Consider the following 21,971-nt stretch of genomic DNA (forward strand, 5'->3'; position numbering starts at 1 on the left):
GGGAAGAGGATAGAGTGAACGCTTTGACAGGAAAAATAGCTGAAGGAAGAAACAAACAGCATTTATATTCAGCAGTAATCTGTCACACGTTTATACCAACGAACGCATCTCATTATCTCCTACATTCTGGTCATGTACTCGTTTGGAATCCAACATGAGAAAACTGCCATGGCTGGCTTTATTTCCTGCATTTCTAACAGGGTTTCATAACCAATGGAGAGGAGTTTTGTTCTTTGACAGAATATTTTGTGTGCATGTGTAATCAGTGGAGGATGGTGTGTAAAAGTTGAAATAAATGGAACAAGAAAGAAATTGAAACCCAAAAAAGGAAAAGAGTCATTTCAACTCTGAGAGATGTGAAAGATGTGGAGCGATTTGCCAAATATAGACTTTGACTTTGACAAACTTCAGATGTCTAAATTTATCTGTTACCTAACTATTTGAAGTAGGACACGTTTTCTTTGCACTGTGTGTAAGTTAAGGCTCAAACAGCCACATCAACATCAATCAATCAATCAATCCTTTATTTATATAGCACATTTAAAGACCAAAGGTACACCAAAGTGCTTCTAAATAGTAAAATATGAAATAAAATGAATTACATATGGGTACGATAGTAGAGTACAAATACATTTCCAGACAAAACAAAGCACTAATTAACCCGGGAGTACTATGTTAAAAGAAATATTTCACTCCTAGTGTAAAAGTTAGGTAAAATCAACACAGAAATATCAACTGGAAAAACCCAGTAACACAATAGGTTAAAATTGCATACAAATGCAATAAAAGTACAAAGTGTATATCCGATAAATCACTAACTAATTGAAAATGCAGGATCTAAATAAGAAATAATAAGAAATAAATAATAATAAGAAAAATATAAGTTTTCAGTCGTGTTTTAAAAGACTGAATTGATTCCGACGCGCGAATATCAGCTGGAAGACTGTTCCAGAGGTTAGGTGCAGCAATGGCAAAGGCACGATCACCTCTGGTTTTCAGCCGGGACCTAGGTTGCACCAAGAGCATTTGACTCGATGACTGAAGTGCTCTTCTAGGAGTATACAGGCTGAGAAGTTCCGTTAAATAGCGCAATATTATTTACGATTTTGAATGTAAGCAATAAAATCTTAAAATCAGTCCGATATTTGATGGGCAGCCATTGTAGGTCAGAAAGGATCAGGGTAATAGAATCAAACCTTCTAGTACCAGTTAAAAGGTGTGCCACTGTATTTTGGACAAGTTGTAGTTTATGAAGAAGGGCAGATTAGAGGCCCAGGTAAAGGGAGTTGCAGTACTCTCATCTTGAAGTAACAAAGGCATGGAGAAGTTTTTCAAGATCCATTAGAGATTTGTCGTAGTTGGTAAAAGCTAGACTGTACTACAGAGGACACTTGTTTATCAAGTTTAAAGGAGCTGTCCAAAAGAACACCTAAGTTACGTACTGTATCAGAGTACATAAACGTAAATCTCCTGCTTCCTTTGAGGAATGAGAAAATAAAAATGGTTCAGTAAACCCGATCGGCATCCAAGCATCAGATCGACGCGAATCAGAACGCTTTGATCAGAGCTAAAGTAGCAAGTCTGCTTTTAGATTTTTAAAAATGTATTTTAAAGTATTCTTGGTCAGAAGATGAATCCTGCTGACTTTGGAGGCCTTCTTGACTTTTGATTTTCATGTACCAACCAGAACGTTTGGACACTGACTCCTTTGGACACATTGCTGTGCAGAAAACACAGTTCTTTATCTGTGGACGTGTTTCCGTGCATCTTTGGAGAAGCAGCGCCTTTAACCCAGATCTGTCCTGCACGGCGGAGCAGACAGTCAAACCATTTATCTGTCCATGCATAATGAAGGATCCACCCCTCTCAGGACGTCTGTCCTGTACAAACAGCAGCAGAGGAACACGCACTGCATTTTGGTGCATCATCGTCATCATTCTTCTCCTTGTTGTTGGACACATTCATCTCAGGAAGTGTACGGTTACTGGGCGAAAGAAAGGTTTGCAGCTATTTTCTATTCTCGTGCAGCTCAACCTCAGCCTTTTTTCTCCTGTGTACAAATGGTTTTAGTTTTTTTTCCTTGCCGCAAGGCTTTTGTTGTGTGAATTCTTTCCTACTGCTTTCAGTGTGCGATGAACACGTTTCACAGCTTTAGAGTCTTCTCAGGGGAAACATCGACACTGTTACTGTTTAAAACCTTCAGTTATGGAGAGATGATAAAATAGCCTGATTTTTACAAATCACTTCAAGGCAAAACTTTGTGTTTTTGCTGTATGAATTAGCGACACACATCAAATAATAGTTAACATGTTCACAGCTGTAACATTTTGTTATAGCAACCTTATAAATAAAAACATGAATGAAACTGGTGCAGTTCAGACTGCACATACTGTCTTTACTCGTCAACATAAATGAGCACCTTCAGTACTTGTACAGTTGTGACACATGAGAATTTATTATCGTAGTAATACTCAAGCATCAAGCGGCAGTGATCTGTGCACTGCTCAGAGTCAGTGCTGAGGAGCATGGGAACAGATGTTTTGCACTGGGGGGGTTTCACATGCTGACCAGGACAGTGGAGTTTGCAGCTGTTAGCAGGTGACTCGTGTCTGCATCTTGAATTAGCACCTGTGGGGCCATCAAACTGTTAGGACTCTCTGAATCGAGTCAACAGACTGAAAGAAAGAGGGTGTACATGTTTACTGTGCATCATGTGGTGCAACATTAAGTTTAATCATTGTAATTGCATGTATAAATGTTTAGATCATGGAGCAGCAGTGCTGCATTTTCTCCTGTATCCACTACAGCAGGATGGGGAGAAAAGTTCTCAGATGCATCCACTGTTTAGAATTCTACATGATCATTATTGTCAAAGTTTGTTTTAAAATGTGTTTGATATTATTTTAATAATATCAGAACTAACACGTACCTGTGGTTGTGATCTGATGATTTTAGGCTGTGGCCATGATGTCCTCTGCTGTCAGTGGCCAATATTTTGGGGCTTCTGTAGCATTAAAGGTAGTGCAAGTAAATAATCTAAATTATAGCTCTCCACACAGACTGTTTACCTGAATGCAACCAGAACACTCTCAACTCTGATTGGTCAGGACTACCTCAGCTACAAAGACCAGTCACTATGTTTTTGTTACCAAGAATTGTCCTTTGCATACATATTCGACATTCGACATCAACTTGTTTTTTTCTTTTTTAATGCCCTGTTTTTTGTGATGAAGCATTTCGGAATCCTTGTCTTAAAGGTTTTGCACAGTCTGTACTGTCGTATCATATACTATCATATTTCATTTAGTCTACTTTCTTCTCTTCTTTCCCATCTAGTCTTCTGCCCTCCGTATATTTTCTGGCTAGTTATGTTCTTCTTCCCATCCTCCCTTGCTACCTCCTCCTCTTTCCAGTCCCTCCCTCTGTCCTCATTCCTTTTCATTCTATTCATTTGTCTCTTGCTTCACCCACACAACAGGAAGACAAATGGACAAATGCCACAATGGTAATATATAGCCTGCTTCCTCCTCCTATAGCCTCCAGTACCGGAGGGGAGGAGGCATATCAAGGTATATCAAGAAAAGCAGCCAGAATCACTTGAGGTATGTGTTATATCATGGGCTCCATTGTATGCATTACTACTAGGATTTCAAGCAAAAGCAAATTCTGCTGTCTTATACTTTGACCCTTCCCTGGATTCACTGTGCTTCTTCTTCCTCTGTAGAACCACCTTTAGCAGCAATAACCTGAAATCATCACTTTGTGCATGACTTCATCAGTCTCTGACGAAGTCATGCACAACTTTGGCCCACTCTTCTTTGCAATGTTGCTTCAGTTCATTAAGGTTAGCAGGTATTTAAGGTCCATTTCAGTCAGGCTGAGGTTTGGACCATCACTTTAATTCAGATTAAGTTCATCTCGTGTTTTATTATCATCTTTTTATTACTTTTACTATCCCGTCATAAAAAAAGATTATTTAACTGCCATTATTTTCAGTATTAATATATCCACTTCTTCTCCTTTATAAGCCTTTTGTTATGTAAATCCACAGTTAAATGAATTTTTATTTCTATGTACAACAAAAAGAAATCCTAAAAATGGTAAGTTGATTTTGGAAAGTAGTCATATTTTAAATGAGTGATCAGGTTTTGGAGAGCTTTCAGACATGCGCTGAGTCGATGGACAGATGGAGAAAACGACTGAATGACGTTCTGGATCGATGCAAACAGTAAAATATCAGGAGATGATTAAATGTCAACACGTGAATAGTGTTTCTGTCTGTCAGAGGTGAACGTGTCAGCAGCGTCTGAGGGTCTTTTGTCTTTTGGGGTCTTTTGTCTTCAGGCTGAATGAGTTCACTCTGGAAATGTCACCAGCTGTTTGGTTGCACTTCATCACCAGCTGCCTTTTCTCTCAGTCTTTTTGTTCACTCAGTGTCTGTTTGTCTATTGTGTTCAGCTTTGTAGTTTCATGCTAATTGAACTTTGTTGCGGAGTTGTTCACTCATCTGCTGGAAAACACCTCAGAGGTTATTTATTTGGCAGTTGGCTGGAGTTTTTTCCTGCTCAGTTCCACTCAGTCATTTTCAAACCTACCGAGATACAAATGCAGATGTGCATGGTCCAAATGTCCAAGGCTACGAGTGGATAGAACTATATATAAACGATCCTTTCGCAGGCATCTGTGAGGCATCCTGTATCTGTAATGAAGTTTGATGTCGGATGTGTTGATGCTCCAAAGATGTGTTTACATTTGTTTTGCTTAATACAGCTGACAATAACTGTGGTCATGGTCATTTTCAGACCGTGTCAGGAGTTTAAGATGAGTGTCTCATCGTGTACCTGCTGCTATCATCTACACCAACTAGCCAACCAGCAGGACTGCAGCATGAAATGGACACTTGTTAACGAGAAGAAAATCAAACAGAAAAGATGGAATGTGTAGTTTGTAGAAGCTGCATGCTGAGTTTAGTCAAATGTCCGCCAAGGGAACCTCATTTAGAGCTGTTAATTTAATAAAAACCTTAAAAATGTCACACAAGTACCTTTCAAATGACCCCCAAGGATTTCGTGACCACAAGGAGTCAGATGCCAGGTAATGGTTTCATTACTGTGACACTGCTAAACCTTAGCTTTAGCTTTTTTAAGGTAACCAGTTCAGGAGCATTAAAAAGTAGACCAAAATCAGAAGTTGTATTTACTGCAGGCCGATTCTTTAACTAAAATGAGCAGGTTAACATGACACACACATTACCTGAGCATGGTTAAAAAGCACCTTTTTAATCGTAATGTTTTTATTTTGGTGTGGATGAGGCACCTGTCTTATATTTGACTGCCTGCAAAGCGCCTCAGCTTCAGGACTGCTGTGTCGATTTTTGTTGTTTGTCATGTGAACAGATGGCTAAGTGAACACGCTGTACTAGAAGCTAATCGCTTCATTAATTACATAATATCCAACACGTTGCTGCTCAAGCTGCAAACCTTCGTCATACCTGATTCAGTTTCACTCTCTCTCTACACCAGCAGACAGAGTCAAAGGAACAACTTCTTCATTCATTTTTTTTTGTTTTTACAAAATCTATTTTGATATTGAATCATTAACGTGTTTGCATCAGTGTAGTGAAGTGATATAAAACTTGCTTCTAAAGCCAAGTGTTTTATAGTCTTAAAAGATCAAATGACAGAACTAAGCTGCAGGTTTAGTGCTCACTGAAGACGCGGCATTGGACTTGTTCTCTGTGTCTCCTTTTTTTAAGCCATGATTATATATGCTTAGCACCCGCGCATGTATTTTACTTTTTTCTTATCTATCCCCTTATTTATTGTATCCAAGCTTTTAAATGTGATTTATTAATAAAGTGGAGTTGAATTGAGTTGAGACTAAAAATATGTTATTTTGGTTCAGTTTAGAAACATTTATTTACTCATGTCTGCAGACTTGAGACTTGCAGGAAATCTGAACCTATATGCAGAAATTTAACAAAATGTTTAAAACCCAGATGTGTACTGTTAGTGCTTTGTATAATCCCAAGGCCTCCATCAATGTTAGCATCAGCAACATTTTCAAGAAAAAAAAAGGCTGTCTTAATGTTTGAAAATGAATTGAACTGCAATAATAGTATTATTTATAAAGTCATCACTGCTCAAAATCACATTTATCATATTTATGAGAGCAATTCCTTATAATCATTCCTTGAAATTATAACTAAATACCATCGACAATTTCCTGTAATATTACAAACAGTTTTATATTATTTAAAAATCTTTTTTTATGAAGGAAAAACAAACGACTGAGTTTCAGCTTCAACAGCCCTGGGTAAATTTCCAAATTAGGCAGTAAATGAAAAAGTGGAGGAAATATAAAGGAAGCTTGATAAAACAGAGAGGCAGAGGGTGAGAGAGAGAAACAGCAGGGTGAAAATGTAGTAGGCAGAGTGAGACAAAGACACAGAGACACAAACAGATGGAGAGACGACTACAACAAAGAGAGTGTGAAAATACAGTCATCCTCTCTCCGTTGGGTTGCCAGCGTGGAGTGGCTATCAAAGTTTAAACCTGCAGAAACAAAGTCGAACCTCCAGCTGACAGAAAGTTCAAATTCTCTTTGACATCAGGTGGATTCAGCATTTACTCACCAGGAAAACATCAGAGCACAGGATGTTAATGGCGTGGCGTCCTTTGGTGCTAGGCACAAACAGAGAAAACCCCAACAATCATATGACCCCCTATGAGGAAGCACTTTGGCGACAGTGGGAAGGAAAAACTCCCTTGTAAGAGGAAGAACCAGGCTCAGGGAGGGGCGGGGCCATCTGCTGTGACCGGTTGGGGTGAGAGAAGGAAGGCAGGATAAAAGACATGCTGTGGAAGAGAGACAGAGATTAAAAACAAGTATGATTCAGTGCAGAGAGGTCTCTTAATACATAGTGAGTGAAGAAAAAACACCCAGTGCATCATGGGAATCCCCCAGCAGCCTACACCTCTTCTGATCCAGTCCTAACTATATGCTCTAGCAAAAAGGAAAGTTTGAAGCCTAATCTTAAAAGTAGAGTTAGTGTCTGTCTCCTGAATCCAAACTGGAAGCTGGTCCTATAGAAGAGGGGCCTGAAAACTGAAGGCTCCCACTCTACTTTTAAATACTCTAAGGAACTCATGACTTCAGTCCAGTAGCACCTTATCCCACTCCCTGATCCATCCGATTGGTGAATCACTTACAGATTCCACAGTACAGGCTTAAAACAATGGATACTGTGCTTTTGCTCATTCGTTCCACTTTCCAATGAAGTGGAACGAACTTCCTTTCAATATTATATGAGCTTCATAATCTTTAGTATAATAATCTAATCTAATAAATAAGTGAAATATAATAATAATCTATACCTGTACTGTATAGGTGGACTAGATAGCCTTCTTTATCACTGCCTTTTGTTTTTCCCTTTCATCTTACATATGTAGAAATAATACAGGTGCTACTTGTAAATCAGTTTTAGAAAGGCGCCACAGTTTCCTCAGTGATACTATTATTGTTACCTCATGTGGACAAAGGAGCGTTGTCCTTCAGTATCAACTGCTTTAGCCATCACTGCAGAATAAACACTGAGTGTCCAGGAACCTAACAGCCACCTCACTAATTGTTAAAAAAAAAACCCTGCCATGATAACCATCGTTCTCTGAACAGAAAAATACTGTGTGCATTTTCCTCTGTGGCCCTCTGTTGTACCCTTTTGTCCTCAGTTGGCCCTCAGTCAATAAAACTTGGAACCTGCCTGCTCTGTTTCCTGTACACGGACTTGTTAATCCTGGAACTTCCTGACTGAAGGTAACGTTCCTCAATGTTGCTTCCAAATTACCCGATAATGTTTTGTTCCACAGTGTTAATTAATGTAAAATTGAAACATTTTAATCTTAAATATTGAGTTTTAGCTTTCTGTGATATTAGTGGCAAGTATGAACAGAAAGATCCAGAATTTAATTTAGCAACCATCCGTAACTAAAATGTGGATCTGTCATTCTCAAGACAGGCTTGCATTAAATATTCAGAAAGAAGGAATAGTGTCATATTTAATCCATCATATCAGTCCTTCATGAAGCTAGTGCTAAAATTAACCCTATTAACTATTATTAAAATGTAAAATATGCAAGTTAAAATTAGCCCTGTCTATGCGACACGGTCTTTCTGAAGCTCCTTTACCACAGTGGGTCAGTGACTCGAGAAGAATAATGAGAAGAATAATCAAATGCAGTCCTGTAGACCTCCTTTGCCTTCTAGCCTCTGTTGAGGAAATCATTTTTCACTGCAGAGTCACATGAATAAATAATGTCTGGAGTGCTAAAGTTTCTGCCCGGCAAATCTGAGAGAGCGGAACAGTGTTAGCAGTTCATAATTAATTCATTTACTGGCGTCTGTGACATTTATTTTCTGTCTTTGGTGACTTTTGCATCATAAATGTATTATTTGTAGAGCGGGCAGCAGCGTTTTACTCTGATAAACAAAGTGAAACATATTTGCTGTCTGTGCATGGAGAGACTCTAAATGCGAGCATGAGTGCAGAACCTATAAAGGAACAAATAATCGTGTTAGGTTCAGGGGTGATCGGACTTTGGTGGTTTATTTGGTCTCAGGACTAAAGATATAACATTCAGATTTGATGAAAGTCATCCTACTTTATAATGCAACACAGGCCTGAAACAGTGGGCTTGCAGAAACAATGGTTTCAGCTGGAGGCCTACAGCATGGTTATGTAGAAGTTGTTTTTACACATCATTGCTGGAATTTTCAGTTCAGTTGTATTTATATAGCTCCGAGTCACAACAACAGTTGCCTTCAGGTGCTTTTTGACCTCTGTAGTCTTCAGATTATCCAGACACCTTCAAAATGACAAAGCCCCAAATAAAGAGGCTCCATAATTCAGAGGTTGATGATGTTTTTGTGGTTTTGATAAATATGGGGAACACACTTAATGTGTTGCACTGATGATCCACCCCACTCATCGCCCATCACCCATCACCCATCACCCTAACCCTAACAAAGAAAATCTAGCTTATTTAAATGGAATATATAACACTCAAACTGAATGCAGCAAACATCATTTTTGCTGTGCCATAAAAATTCTGTATATTTTAGTGACCAGGTGAAGTTTGGGGATTCTCTGGGGTCCCTGAATATCAGCATAAAGGACCAAGTCAAGTCAAATCAAGTGACTTTATTGTCATTGTGCAGTGGTACAGTACACAGTGAAACGAGACAACATTCCTCCAAGACCATGGTGCTACATATAACAGACAATCAACACAGAACTACAAAAAGTGCAGTGTGCAAAAATTCCCCCCCAAAAACAAAGACAGTGCAACACCAGACAGGACAGAACGATACAGACACAACAGTGCAATAAGAATGTGCAAAAGACTGAGCACTGTGCAAAGAGTAACTTGGTGTATGAAGGTGTGTGTGTGTGTGTGTGTGTGTGTGTGTGTGTGTGTGTGTGTGTGTGTGTGTGTGTGTGTGTGTGTGTGTGTGTGTGAGATTGTGCAGATTGGGGCAATGACTGACCAACATTTCAATATTTCATTTTGTTTTAATTCTGTTAAAAAAGATCAGTCAGTAACAGCTCTGCAATAAATACAGAATTAGCAAGCTTGGTCTCAGTGGAAAAGAGCAAACCTCCTTATCCCCGTCACCAGGCCGCAGCAAACATGCAAAATATGAACTTCTGCTTATCCAAACCCCTGAAGAGTAAACCAGCTTTTTACTTAACATGATTTATTATTCAACATGCTCTAAAATTTCTCTGAGGCACCTTGGCAATCTGATGCAACATGAATGAAGCACAACAAATGATGCAGCCATTTTACTTGTTAGTACCAGGAAAGCTTCAGAGAACTGATGGCGCCGCCTTACAAGCTTCTCAGACTGTGTTGTAATCAGGGGCACTGCCCAGTCCCATTGGCACCAGATGGAATGGCAGGTTGGGCGTATGAAGGGTAAAATGAATACACTTTTACACTAGGATGCCACAGTACATTGTGATTTTTGTGCTCCCTCATGCTTCCTGGACAGATGAAGATGGAGTGTTGTGGTGGAGTCTTGCTAACCTGCTGTGAAAAATGGCTCCTGTCAGTAATCCATCTCGGTCCACTCGTCCAGTATTGATTTTCCTTCCAGGTTTGCCCACGTGTCCCCAGGGTCAGCTCATCAAGCACAGGGTGAAAGGCTAGCTGGATGTGTGTGTCTGTTTGTGTGCATGCATGTGGGCTAAGCACTACAAATGGTAAGTTCCTGAAACTGGTTAAAAAGGACAGGAGCAATTCTGGTTTGACTGATGTGCTGAAACTTGCTTAGTCGAGAGGGGAACTTCCCTCGTAGGTTCGGTTCCTGCTTGCTGAAGCTTTGCTTTCCGTCTTTGAAATGGTTGCGTTTGGAAAGGAGATGACTTGAACTTTATAGCTATACTAGCAGCTCAGGGAATTCTAGGGTCTGAAGTCTGGGGACTTTATATTAACGCTGATGTGGTCTGCAGGATTTTTCTTGTACACAGTTTATGCAAACTGACTTTCATTTCTCATGTAATTCATTACTGTGACATTAAGTGCTGCAGTAGGCAGAAATACAGAGAAGGAAACCAGACAGCCCTCCTCCTGCAGCTGCCCTGCTTTGTTCCAAGTGCCACCCTGCAGACAAACACATACTCTATAAGTAAATCAGTGCTGAGTTTTAGGCCTCAAAACCTGCTCTCTCCAGTGAAAATCCTCTTCTTAATCCACCATGCCACCATATACTTCTCTGTGGCCTTTTCCATGATTACACTATTCATTGGTCCTAACAGACCCACAGTTGGCCAAAGTCCTCTATTAGAGTACAGGCAGGATTTCCCAAAGTCTGCGAACCAGAGGAGGTGCAGGAGCTGGGTTCCCTCTCAGACCACTTGAACTACAACATAGTGAAAAAAAAATATTACAGATATTTTGTGCAGTGACACAAAAACAGGTTTTTGCCTGAGCCACCTTTCAAAACGTTAAGCCAGAGTTCAAAGGTTGTAATGAAGTGAGAATCAAACGTGTTAAAAACAGAGGTGTTAAGAATGAAAGGGTGGTTCTGTCCAAGGTTATTATAGTTAACTAAAACTAAACTAATACCTACAACACATACAACATAGTTACCAAAAATGCAGAACTTATTTATTCGATAATTGTTCGCGTATGGTTAATAATAATATGGATGCCTAAACAGTGATTATTAATGACAGTTTTATGTGAAAACAGGGTTTTTCCCTCCTTCCATAAATTTCTAATTTATTTCTTCAGTAGAAATCTGTCTATTTGGAAATAACACAGTGTGTTTTTAGTGTTTTTGGTGTTTGCATGTATTTGATGACACACAGAAACACAGAATAGCCTGTAGCCAGCATTATCCTTTAAAGCTCATTCATGTGTACTTTTTGTCTGCTCACGCACACATTTAAAGCTTTTCCTCCTTTTTCTTGCCTTCCCTCCCCTGAAACACGCTCCTTTTGCCTGTCATCAACATGTTCCGGTGACAGCCTCGTGCTTGTCTTCACCAGTCGCTCCCATCCACATCTCCGGCCACGAAACTTGGAAACAACTTCCAATTAACTGGATAGGATCAGCCAGCCGTCCTGCCCGGCCCTGATAACATTATCCCACGTCACGCACTGCTGCCAGCGCCTGGATTATGAAATTAAAAAAAAAAGCTGAAGAAGAAGAAGAAAGGATGGTTGAGGATGGAGGGAAAGTGGTTGGGTGCTGGGGAATGGGAGCTGAGGTGGGAGGGAGGCTTGCCCCTGGGGGCTGTCATCAGTGATTGTATAGTATATTTGGCCCTGTGTGAAAGGGAGGGTTATGTAAGGTTTTAAAGCCCCTCCACTATCACCAGAACAGAGAAGTTCAATATGCCGGAGAGCTGCTTCAGCTTCCAGTCCAGTGCTAACCGCCCACTGATAAGCGCTTACATAACGAGCTGCGGTTGAGGTCTCTGGTGTCTGATGAGTATGTAAATGGAGGCAAGTAGAGGAGCGCTCCTCCGTTTCGCACGATAACGCCGTGATGAATTGCTTCAGTCTTTTCTCACATGAATTATTTTTGAAGATTGCATTTCTGTTGTGTCGAGATGAAGAAGCAGAGACTGTTTGTGTTGCAGTGATTTGAAAATGTCAGACCCATCTGTTCTTTTTTAAACGGACGGGCTCACTGTCTTCAGTGAGCTCAGACGTGCCTCTGATTGCTAACAGCGGATTGTAGGAAATACCAGATGGCAGTGGCAGGTTAGGTTCAGGTTAATGTACTGTGTATTATGAGCTTTCCTCAGCTTTGGAAAGACCTTCCTGAGGAGAACCACTGACTTCCTGAGCCTGGTTCCTCCTATTAAAAGGGAGTTCTTCCTTTCCACAGTTGCCAGGTGCTGCTTTATTATCACCCCTTTGATCGGCCTTTATCTTGTGCCCACTTTCTCTTTTGAATCCACATGTTTTATTTAAGTATTAGTAATTAAATCGTGACACTATGAAGAGTCATCATTTTTAATAGTTTTCAAACAATTCCTTTTAAAAACCAAACTTCTTTTATTATATAAAAACTAATCAAACCTACTGTCAGACATTTTTATATGTCAAAGAGAATGCCCCCAGTGTGTGTGTGTGTGTGTGTGTGTCTGTCGTCTTCTTCCAGATGTCCTTGTCTGACAGCCGCATCTTTCCTTTATTCCATTAGTGAGTCCTTGAGTCTGTTTCTGTAACGATAAGAGAAATGTTCTGCTTCCAAATGCACACAGACACATAGACACACACACACACAGACCCCTCATCCAGTTCGTGAGATGCTTCCCTGCTTCTGCACGTTTTGTTCAGGTGAAATACCAGGAAAAAAAACCAACATACATCCAGTCTTCATTTTTTTTCCAGCTCAGTGCTGGAAGCTTCAAATAATATACTGGAAGCCATTTTGAAGTCTCATAAAATGAAAGAAAGGATAGTCAGAGGAAAATGTTAAATATTAGAATTTATCATCATAATTGTGACCATCTTATCTTTGCCTTTGTTACAAACAGTAAAAAAAATTATTATGACAAACCCCACATTCACTGTAACCTGTATCACAGAAACACGCCACACCTGATGTTTGTAACCAACCACAGAGATCAGCTGGGATCGTATTAAACACGGACACACGGCCTCCCCTGTTAGGGATGCATGGCCTCAGATGGGTTCCTGTGTCTTTATACATCACGGCAATGAATGTCAGCAGCCGATTACGTTGCGCACTGACACACAGAAACCACACACCCACCGTCTTCCTGCCGATAGCATACGTAAAGTGTTGTGGAACTTCTTCTCATCCTTGTTATGAAATACACATAAAATACACAAAATCTAACATAAAAAAACTGCAATAAGACAACAAAAACTTCTTAGCGTTTATTATTTCCCATTGGCGCTCCTGTGTGCTAGTTTTGTAGTGACTTTACACCTTACGTCACTGCTGATAGATAATATTCACTTATTGTTGTGTATAATAAAGTCCAAGGCACCAGTTATGTGACATTTAGCTAAGTGTGGACCTGTTCTGCTCATTTCCGGCAGTAGATTTTTATTCTTGGACTCCACTACAGTAGCTTTGGATGATTCACAGTTCAAAATAACCCAAAGTACGTACTGCAGAACTACATGCTGTGTTATTCATGCACCAGAAAGTTGGCCACAGTGGTATTAGAAAAGCACATGCACACATATAGCCACATAAAATAATGTAGTTAAGAAACCCTGGAAGTTTCAGGAAGCAGCATAATAAGAAAGAATCCTTTCCTCGTTGTGTGGCGTCTGTTTTCAGGTGTTCACTGTTTTGTTGAAGGACACAGAGGCTCGCATGCTATCAGAAGCCCATAAATTGTGTGTGATAGTTAAACTGTATATTTATTGCTACAATAAAAGCGTGAGTGAGTAAATGTGGTTTGTAGTATAAAGCACTTTGAGTGGTTTGAAAGACTAGAGCTGTGCAGCTGTATGAATGCAGTCCATTCATCCAAAAGCCCACAGGTATATATTTGTTTCTCTTCCTCAGTGGTTAAAAGAGTGAGTTTAATATCTAATAGTTGAACTGCAGGTGACTGTAAGGACTGTAACCTCTGACCTTCTTAAAGCAGCCGGGACATTTACCACGACAGCTGTCGTCTTGTTGAGACAGTGAACAAAAAGTACTCAAGATAGAAGGAAAAAAAACACTTTCACCTCCAACTGAACCAAAGTGACCTGTTTGATTTATTTTAGCTAGTCAGGTCTGTAAGAAGTCAGCTGGGAGACGCTGAGACGCTGAGGCAACACAGACATGGCCAGCTTAAAATGACTAATTATCACAAAGCGCAGTTTGTGATGCATTTGTGATGGATTTTAAGAATGCAACACGCACATGGTGTGGTTGAAAAGTGGGCTTCAATAGACAAGGAGCAACTGCAGCATTTATGACCAGAAAGAAGCACAAAAATAAATCAAAGATCAAAAAAATTTGATTACAAGCCCAAGTGGGCTCCAATGGCGTGTTTTCTTTGTTTATAACGTTCACGTTCAGTTCGCTAAAACACTCATTCTTCCTCTTTTACGACTTTGGTCATACCCCTAGGAGCGGCTAAGCTCAAGGTCTCACAACAGCACAAACATGAGCCAGACCAGACCAGCTGGTCAACGTATTTCTGACACTGCCCCCTGGTGTCAGTACACAGCTACAACATGTAAACAACAGGCTGCAAAGGTCCAGCCAGTTACATGTCACTGGACTGAGGCTGGAAACTGGAAAAGCCAACAGGTTATGACTAAAGAGACTTTACTCTCACACACACACACACACACACACACACACACACACACACACACACACACACACACACACACAGGGGTTCAGAGCTCTTTGACATGTGATTCCAGTTAAACTCAGATGATAGTCACATATTTCTGCATGCACCTGTCTGTAAGCACGCACACATTCATGCAGAAACACTTACTCTCCTCACCAGGTTAACAGTCTGACATTTCTTCTATTATCTATCAGCATACATTTGCAGTCTTTTTAATCAAATCTTGCGAGTGGGTGTGCTCGCTCATTTTGAATATCTGAATGTGTGTGTATTGAAATGAGGTGCTTCACCCCTTGAGGCGCTCGGTCACAGTTACAAATGGATTGCCGTCCCACTCGGCCTCGTCTCCCGTGTCGCCTCCCAGAATAAGCTGTGCAGCTCAATCTGCCGTCCCTTCCTATTTCATCCTGGCACCATTCAGCCCTGGCAAATATTGGCGTATCAAAATGACGCCACAAGTGTTCAGCGAGGAAAGCAGGAGAGATCTGCTTCAAAATGGAAATGCTGTTCTGGTTCGCCAGGTGTAATAAATGTGGAGGATTTCATCTTGGCTGCCACTTGCACAGTTAATCAAATAGATACAAGTGAGTTTATACAGCAGCACAGGAGCGGGCACTGTATTCAAAATGGGCCAATGAGCATTCAGGCTGCAATTTGTCTAATGACCAAGAGGCCAACAACGAAAAAAGAAAACTTAAAATCCAAACTTTGCACATCACATACTGTGCGTGTTTTCTTCAGATGGGAAGAAAATCTGCACTGCTAGCGTTGCCAATGCTAACAAACTGTTACCATCGTTTTATCACCCATCTCCTTAGTGTCAACTGTTTGAAGAACATGCACGGTGAGTGTCATGTTGGCCAGTTTAATGTCACCATAATAAATTAGATGTTTTACTTTTAAAAAAAATATAGTAGATTTGGCATTCGACCGTGTCCCTCGGAGTGTCCCGTGGGAGGTGCTTCGGGGATATTGCTACCAGCCATTCGATCCTTATACAACAATTGCAAGAGCTTGGTCTGCAAAGCCGGCAATAAGTCAGACTCGTTCCTGGTGGGTGATGGACTCAGCCAGGACTGCCCTTTGTCACAGATTTTGTTCGTAATTTATACAGACAGAATTTCTAGGCGTAGCCAATTTGCGGAAGGCTTTCACTTGGGTGGTCTCAGAATCTCATATTTGCTTTTCGGAGATGATGTGGTTCTGTTGGCTTCATCGGGTCATGGCCTCCAGCTTGCACTGGAATGGTTCACAGCTGAGTGTGAAGTGGCGTGAATGAGAATTAGCATCTCTAAATCTGAAGCCATGGTCCTCAGCCGGATGGACTGCCCACTCCAGGTCAGGGATGAGTTCCTGCCCCAGGTGGAAGAGTTTAAGTACCCGGACATGCTGGAGAGATTATATCTCTCGGGTGGTCTGGAAAAGCCTTGGGGTTCGGCTGGAGGAGGTGGCCGGGGAGAGGGAGGTCTGGGCTTCTCTGCTTAGGCTGCTGCCCCCGCAACCCGGCCCCGGATAAGCGGAAGAAGATGGATGGATGGAAAATATAGTAGTTGGTACCAATGTCATCCAAATTCCTGGATTCTCTGTTACATTTGATATTAGAGCTACCTACATTTTTCTGAGCTTCTTCTTCGAGATGCATATTCACTCTTGCATTATTTACATTCTGGATTTTTATTTTCTTGCACCAGTTAAATCCATACATTACTTCTTTAATAAGTGGCCGGGGAGAGGGGATGGAAAATATGGCTCCACATTAGGGCTGGGCTATATCATACCATTCACGGTAATACCGGTGTAATTTTGGGCAATGATAGGAAAACGAAATATCGCAATAGAATATGGGTAAAACGCGCATGCACAGTGCCTATGTTTACATACGCACATGGCGGCGAAAGTGGATCGTTAAATGAAACGGATGAACCAGAATTGGTTTGTAAAAATGCTGCAACTTCAGTGGTGTGGAACTGGTTTAGCTTTCGTCCGTCAGATACACAACAAAGCACTATTTTTGGTAGAGCATGCAAGCGGGGCGTCGTTATTACCGTGTTGTTTGGAAAATACGGCACACTTAAAATCAATCCTTTGATTTTTCTGAAAATCGGCAGTGTCCCTTATAATCCCGTGTGCCTTATGTATGAATTCTGGTTGTGTTTACTGACCTCAAAACGATTTTATGTACACGGTGCTCGAAAATCTGTCAAATGATTTAGTACGACTTTGCTAAGCTACGAAGCCGCACCGCTTGATGGATTGTCGGAGCAATACGGCTATCGTAGGCGGGAGCCTTGCGGAGTGATACGTACTGTGCTTCAACATAATATTACCGTATTGTGTGTGTATAACTTCTTTTTAGGTTTTGTGGATATTCTACATGGTTATGCTGAGGATATGTCGGCCAATTTCCACTGGAAATCCCTTTTGGTTAAACTGTCAGCAAGGAATTTGCAGTGTTACATTTTTATATAACTTTAATGCACATAAAAAACAGCTGCTTGTTTAAGTGAAAATACATTGATGGGGTTTTTTGCACTAATAAAGTTGTGGAGTTGTAAAGTATTTTGTCTAGTCTTAATTATATCGTCAGTTATATCGTTATCGCAAATTTTCAAATGTATATCGTGATAAATATTTTTGGTCATATCGCCCTGCTCTACTCCACATGCTGCCATATTTTCAGCATTTTATCTTCAAGTATCAGATCTTATAACAGTTTGTTCCATCAGTACTCCAGAAAAGCAGCAATAATAATTACATGCTCACATTTTTCATCTGCAGTCTCTGTACAGATGATACGACACAGTTTTTTACTGCACAGTCGATGTCTCAGCTGGTAATTCCACCTGATCGATTTATTCTGAGAATCAGTTTAAATAATAATTCTAATTACAGACACAAAAGTGTGCACTGTAGTCACTGAATCAGTCAAACCTGCAGCTTTACTGAAGCTGAGTAAATCAGATTTAGCTGAAGATGAAATTCATGCAAAAGTGATTTTATTACCAGCTGGGCTGAAATACACGAAGTAGCTTCTGAAAGTGAGACAGTGAGATTAGCATAGCGCATGAAATATTAATGAGATATAGGATTTCGTTGTAGACAGGATTTTTCATTCTCATGAATCTAGTGTGTGTTTTTATGTTGATGCTGTATGAGTGAGCACAGGCTGATTTTCTCATACATGTTTAGTATATCTCATATGTTTCAGGTCAATCTAAACAGAAAACAACTGCATTTCTTTCACTTTTCCATTAAATATGTATGACCACTTATTGACTGCTCTGGTATTCAGTTACAGTCGGATAAGTGACTCAGAGCAAAAGGGCTCAGTATTGATCTACGATCTTCCCAGGAAGGGATATCTGTCAGGGGGTAAAGAGTGTTAAAAAGATCCCATTATGTGTTGTTTTAAACTCAGAAGGAAATGCTGTCTCATGCTGTCTCATGCTGGATGCGTTGTGGATCTTTCACCGTGTTTGGAGATGTAATCATGCACTTTCTACAAAGGAGGAAATATGATTGTTTACAGCTGCAAAAGCTTAAATTTAAATCAAAGCGCTGGTGTGTTTTCTCTGTGAGGAAAACAGTTTACTGTTTTAGAGCTGTATGGTTTGTTTAATTGCTTCTTTTTTCCATCTCTTGTGTCCAGCAGAGAGTTGCTGAAGACGCTCGGCATCACAGAGGAAGGGGGAAGAACTGAGACACTCACAGATCCCGGGCTTGGTGGCTGCATGCTCAGTTGTCCTCGACTTGAAGAAGAACATCTGTACTAAGCAGGAATCATGGATTTTGTAATGAAGCAAGCTCTAGGTGGTAAGTACTCAGCTGCAGTCCTAAATGCTCTTCCTGAGAATACATTAGAGTTGGAGATATTTTCTGTTTAAGATGCTGTACAAACACATATGTGCATATAAACATGAAGGCTTTCTGGTTTCTCTTTGAATTGGCCTGTAGTTTGACCAGTTATGTTCGATCACATGGCTGCATGTAGATAGTCCATGTAGAAAGTAAAGGAGAGATCTTTTGTCCCTAGCTGGCAGTCAGCAGGGGAGGTCGTCCATGAAGCCAATACATTGCTGTGGGTGCTGTGGGGTTTCCATCTTGGTCAACAATGCATTTCCAGGCCTTGTGATCTGTGGCCTTGACCTTTGCTTACTCAAGGGTTAGACGTCGTCATTTAAGATCGTCTTCAACTTGTTCGAGCCAAGTCTTCTTGGGCGCGTCACGCTTTATTCTCCAGTGGGAGGGATGCCGCTGATGAAAACATCTATCGTTTCATATTACGCTATCGTTTTTTTCATGGTGTCGCAAAATAAACTTTTTATGGCAATATTTTTTCATCGTTTTGATGGTCACTGTAGTGGCTAAATTAATTTCTTAAAGTTCTCTCTTGCTCTTATATTTAAAATAACCACACTACGGACGGACAGGTGACTGTTTTTATGCGTACTTTCGTTAGCAAAAACCATCGTGTGGCTCCGCCGTCCGCTTATTCCGTTTATTTTCCACATAAAGCTTTCACATTAAAGCTCAAGATCCTGACTTTTCAAAATAAACTGAAATTATATATATTATTCTCACACATCAAATTTCAGAAATTACCTTTAATAAAAACATGAAGTAACTATAAATGGTGCTTACAGTCACCACATGGATGCAGGCACAGAGAATACCAGCATGGCCAGTGAAGATGAGGCAGAACCAGGTAGCTCCAAACAGAAGGACCAGTCAAAACAAATCTGGGACCTTATTCCTAAATGAGGGACTACTGCTGTAGCATGGACATGGTTTGGTTATGAAAAAGTCTGACACGGACCAGAAAACTGTACTAAGCAAATTATGCCGCAAACTGGTCCCTACCACAGACTCAAACACAGCAAACCTCTTCAACCACCTACGCAAGAATCACATGAAAGAGTATGGAGAGAGTTTATGAGTGAGAAGCAAAAAAGAGCCATCAGGTGCTAAAAAATAAATCTTAGACTCAAACATTATAACAGATTTTTCCCCGCAGCACGCCATGCAATAAATACTCACAAATAAAATGGCGGCCGTTACAAATTACGTCTAAAAATGTATAGTTTCATGCATCGGTCAAAACACTCGATGCCCAGCTGAAAACACTTCACACAAGTCGAGTTGCCTGATTCAATTAATTTACAGAAAATGCACTATTTTCCGATATATATCGTTATCGGGATAAGAAATGTCATATCGGAATATGAGATTCTGGTCATATCACACAGCCCTAAGCAGAAAGCATAGGGCAGGCGATGGTTGCTCATTCGGCAGTTGTGGCCAAACCAAACCAGCTCTTCCATCGAGGGCTGCTCGTGACATTGACTACGTATCGCGCTGTTGCTGAGATGTCACGGAGGAACGTTCAGAGAATCTGCCGCAAACGGTGCATTTGGAAGATCTCAAGTTTGTTGAGGTAATGCTTGAGGATGACCCAGGTCTTGGCTCTGTAGAGAAGAGTGGACAATACCAGTGTGCAGTACAGACGTATTTTGGTGATGAGAGTGACATTTGTCTTCTTCCAGACGCACCATTGGAGGGAGGCGAATGCCGCTGCTGCTTGACTGATTCTTGAGTGTATTTCTCCTGTTGATGCTACTTTCTTTTCTTGCACCAGAGAGGTGCAAGACAGTCGAGGTATTTGAATTGAGGCATTTGAATTCCTGCTCTTGTTCGATTTGCATGCCTTTGAGATACACGGTGGCTGGCGACCCGTCAATAGTAAGGACTTTGGTCTTCTCGGCATTGATCTTGATTCCATATGGTTGAGCATACTGGGTGATGTCATATAGGATGTCTGTAGCCTCGGCGGCGTCGTCTGCAAACATCGGTTGCAGATTGGTCATTGGTGAACTAGACTCTGTGGCGGCCATTGAAGGTCCTGTGCATAATTGCACTGGATAAAAGAGGGATCACTTATTGTGAAATGGCTGTGATTACTATAGCTATCACCTGACAATCATATAGGCTTCTAGTAGCATTTAAAAAAATGTATCTGGCTTCATAAAAATGAATGTGTGGACTGGAGTCCTGACCTGACTGCACCAGACGCTCCCAAAAATTGGTCCTTGCCCCCTGAGGCTAATTCAATGGACTAGCCAATGGGTCAAGTTCCAGTGCTTTGAGCTCTCAAATATATACTTCAATTGAAATTTGTTGAAGGCATAAAGAAATTTTAGGTGTTTGGTGTGGGTACTGTGGTGGAGAAGCCTGTAGATGTTTCCCATAGAGCACTGTCCTTACTTTGAAACCTGTCATGTACGTGTGCGTATTTATGGAAAGGCACATCCAGCCTCAGCAGCAAAACTTTAGCTCTCTCGTTTGTTATTTTTTGGTTTTAAAAAACATATTTAGTTTATTTCACGGACAAACTGTAACAGGAGAGGAGATTTATCACAATAATGGTGATAATAAGTTTTATCCTCTTAGTTGTATTTCCTTTTTAAGTCAATATTTTTGACCCAGCCCTTCATTTACACCCCATGTGGCTTTTATGCTGGCTGAGATTGGGCTCATTCACGAAGAGCAACATAAAACAGATCTAAGTGAATGTTCTTGTAAGTGAAGGTCCCCCAAGGTTACTGAGGTCATGCCTCCTTAAATCAGCCCTCTCATCTAGTTCAGTCAGCTCGGTGACCACCGGCCAGAATGAAATGAGATTTATTCCTTCAAAGCTCAGCCTTCCCACTTTGTCGCAGGACTCATTTATATCTGCTCCTCTCATATGACTCCTTCATCCCTCCTTTTTCCTTTCTTCTTCTAAGTTTTCCTGCAATCGATTCTTCTATGCTCATTCCTCATCTTATTTCTCGTCTGTGTTCTCTTCTATCGCTCTTTTTCATAAGAGAGCTAGTGTTGCTGCGTTCAACAGTTGCTTCTGGTGAACAGTAAACTTTCGACAGTTTCACATGTTGCTGCAGACAAGCTGGTTAAATAAGCTCAACAAATGAAAATTAGAGCTTTGAGTGATGGTCCAAAAGGCAAAGATGCCACCTGCATTTGATGATTCACTGAATCTGGCTTATGGGTCATGTGACCTAAGTGCTGATGCCCATTTATCAGGTGATATTTTAATGATCCACATTGGTTCAGTCACATAC

General features: G+C 40.7%; 1 protein-coding gene across 4 annotated transcripts in view; it reads left to right on the forward strand.

Moving 5' to 3' along the window:
- The window catches only part of cplx2 (complexin 2), a 52,049-nt gene that overhangs the window by 20,016 nt on the left and 10,062 nt on the right, over positions 1-21,971 (forward strand). The window contains exons 1-2 of one of the 4 annotated variants that reach the window (XM_039598526.1): positions 1,902-1,999; positions 18,506-18,666. In XM_039598526.1, the coding sequence (XP_039454460.1) occupies positions 18,636-18,666 (31 nt within the window). In that variant the 5' untranslated portion in view covers positions 1,902-1,999; positions 18,506-18,635. Of the gene's footprint in view, positions 1-1,901; positions 2,000-3,559; positions 3,603-18,502; positions 18,667-21,971 lie in introns of those variants that run through there. The other 3 variants (XM_039598528.1, XM_039598516.1, XM_031751760.2) reach the window with 3 other exon arrangements.

Source organism: Oreochromis aureus, linkage group 2 (assembly GCF_013358895.1).
Source record: "Oreochromis aureus strain Israel breed Guangdong linkage group 2, ZZ_aureus, whole genome shotgun sequence".
Lineage (NCBI taxonomy): Eukaryota > Metazoa > Chordata > Actinopteri > Cichliformes > Cichlidae > Oreochromis > Oreochromis aureus.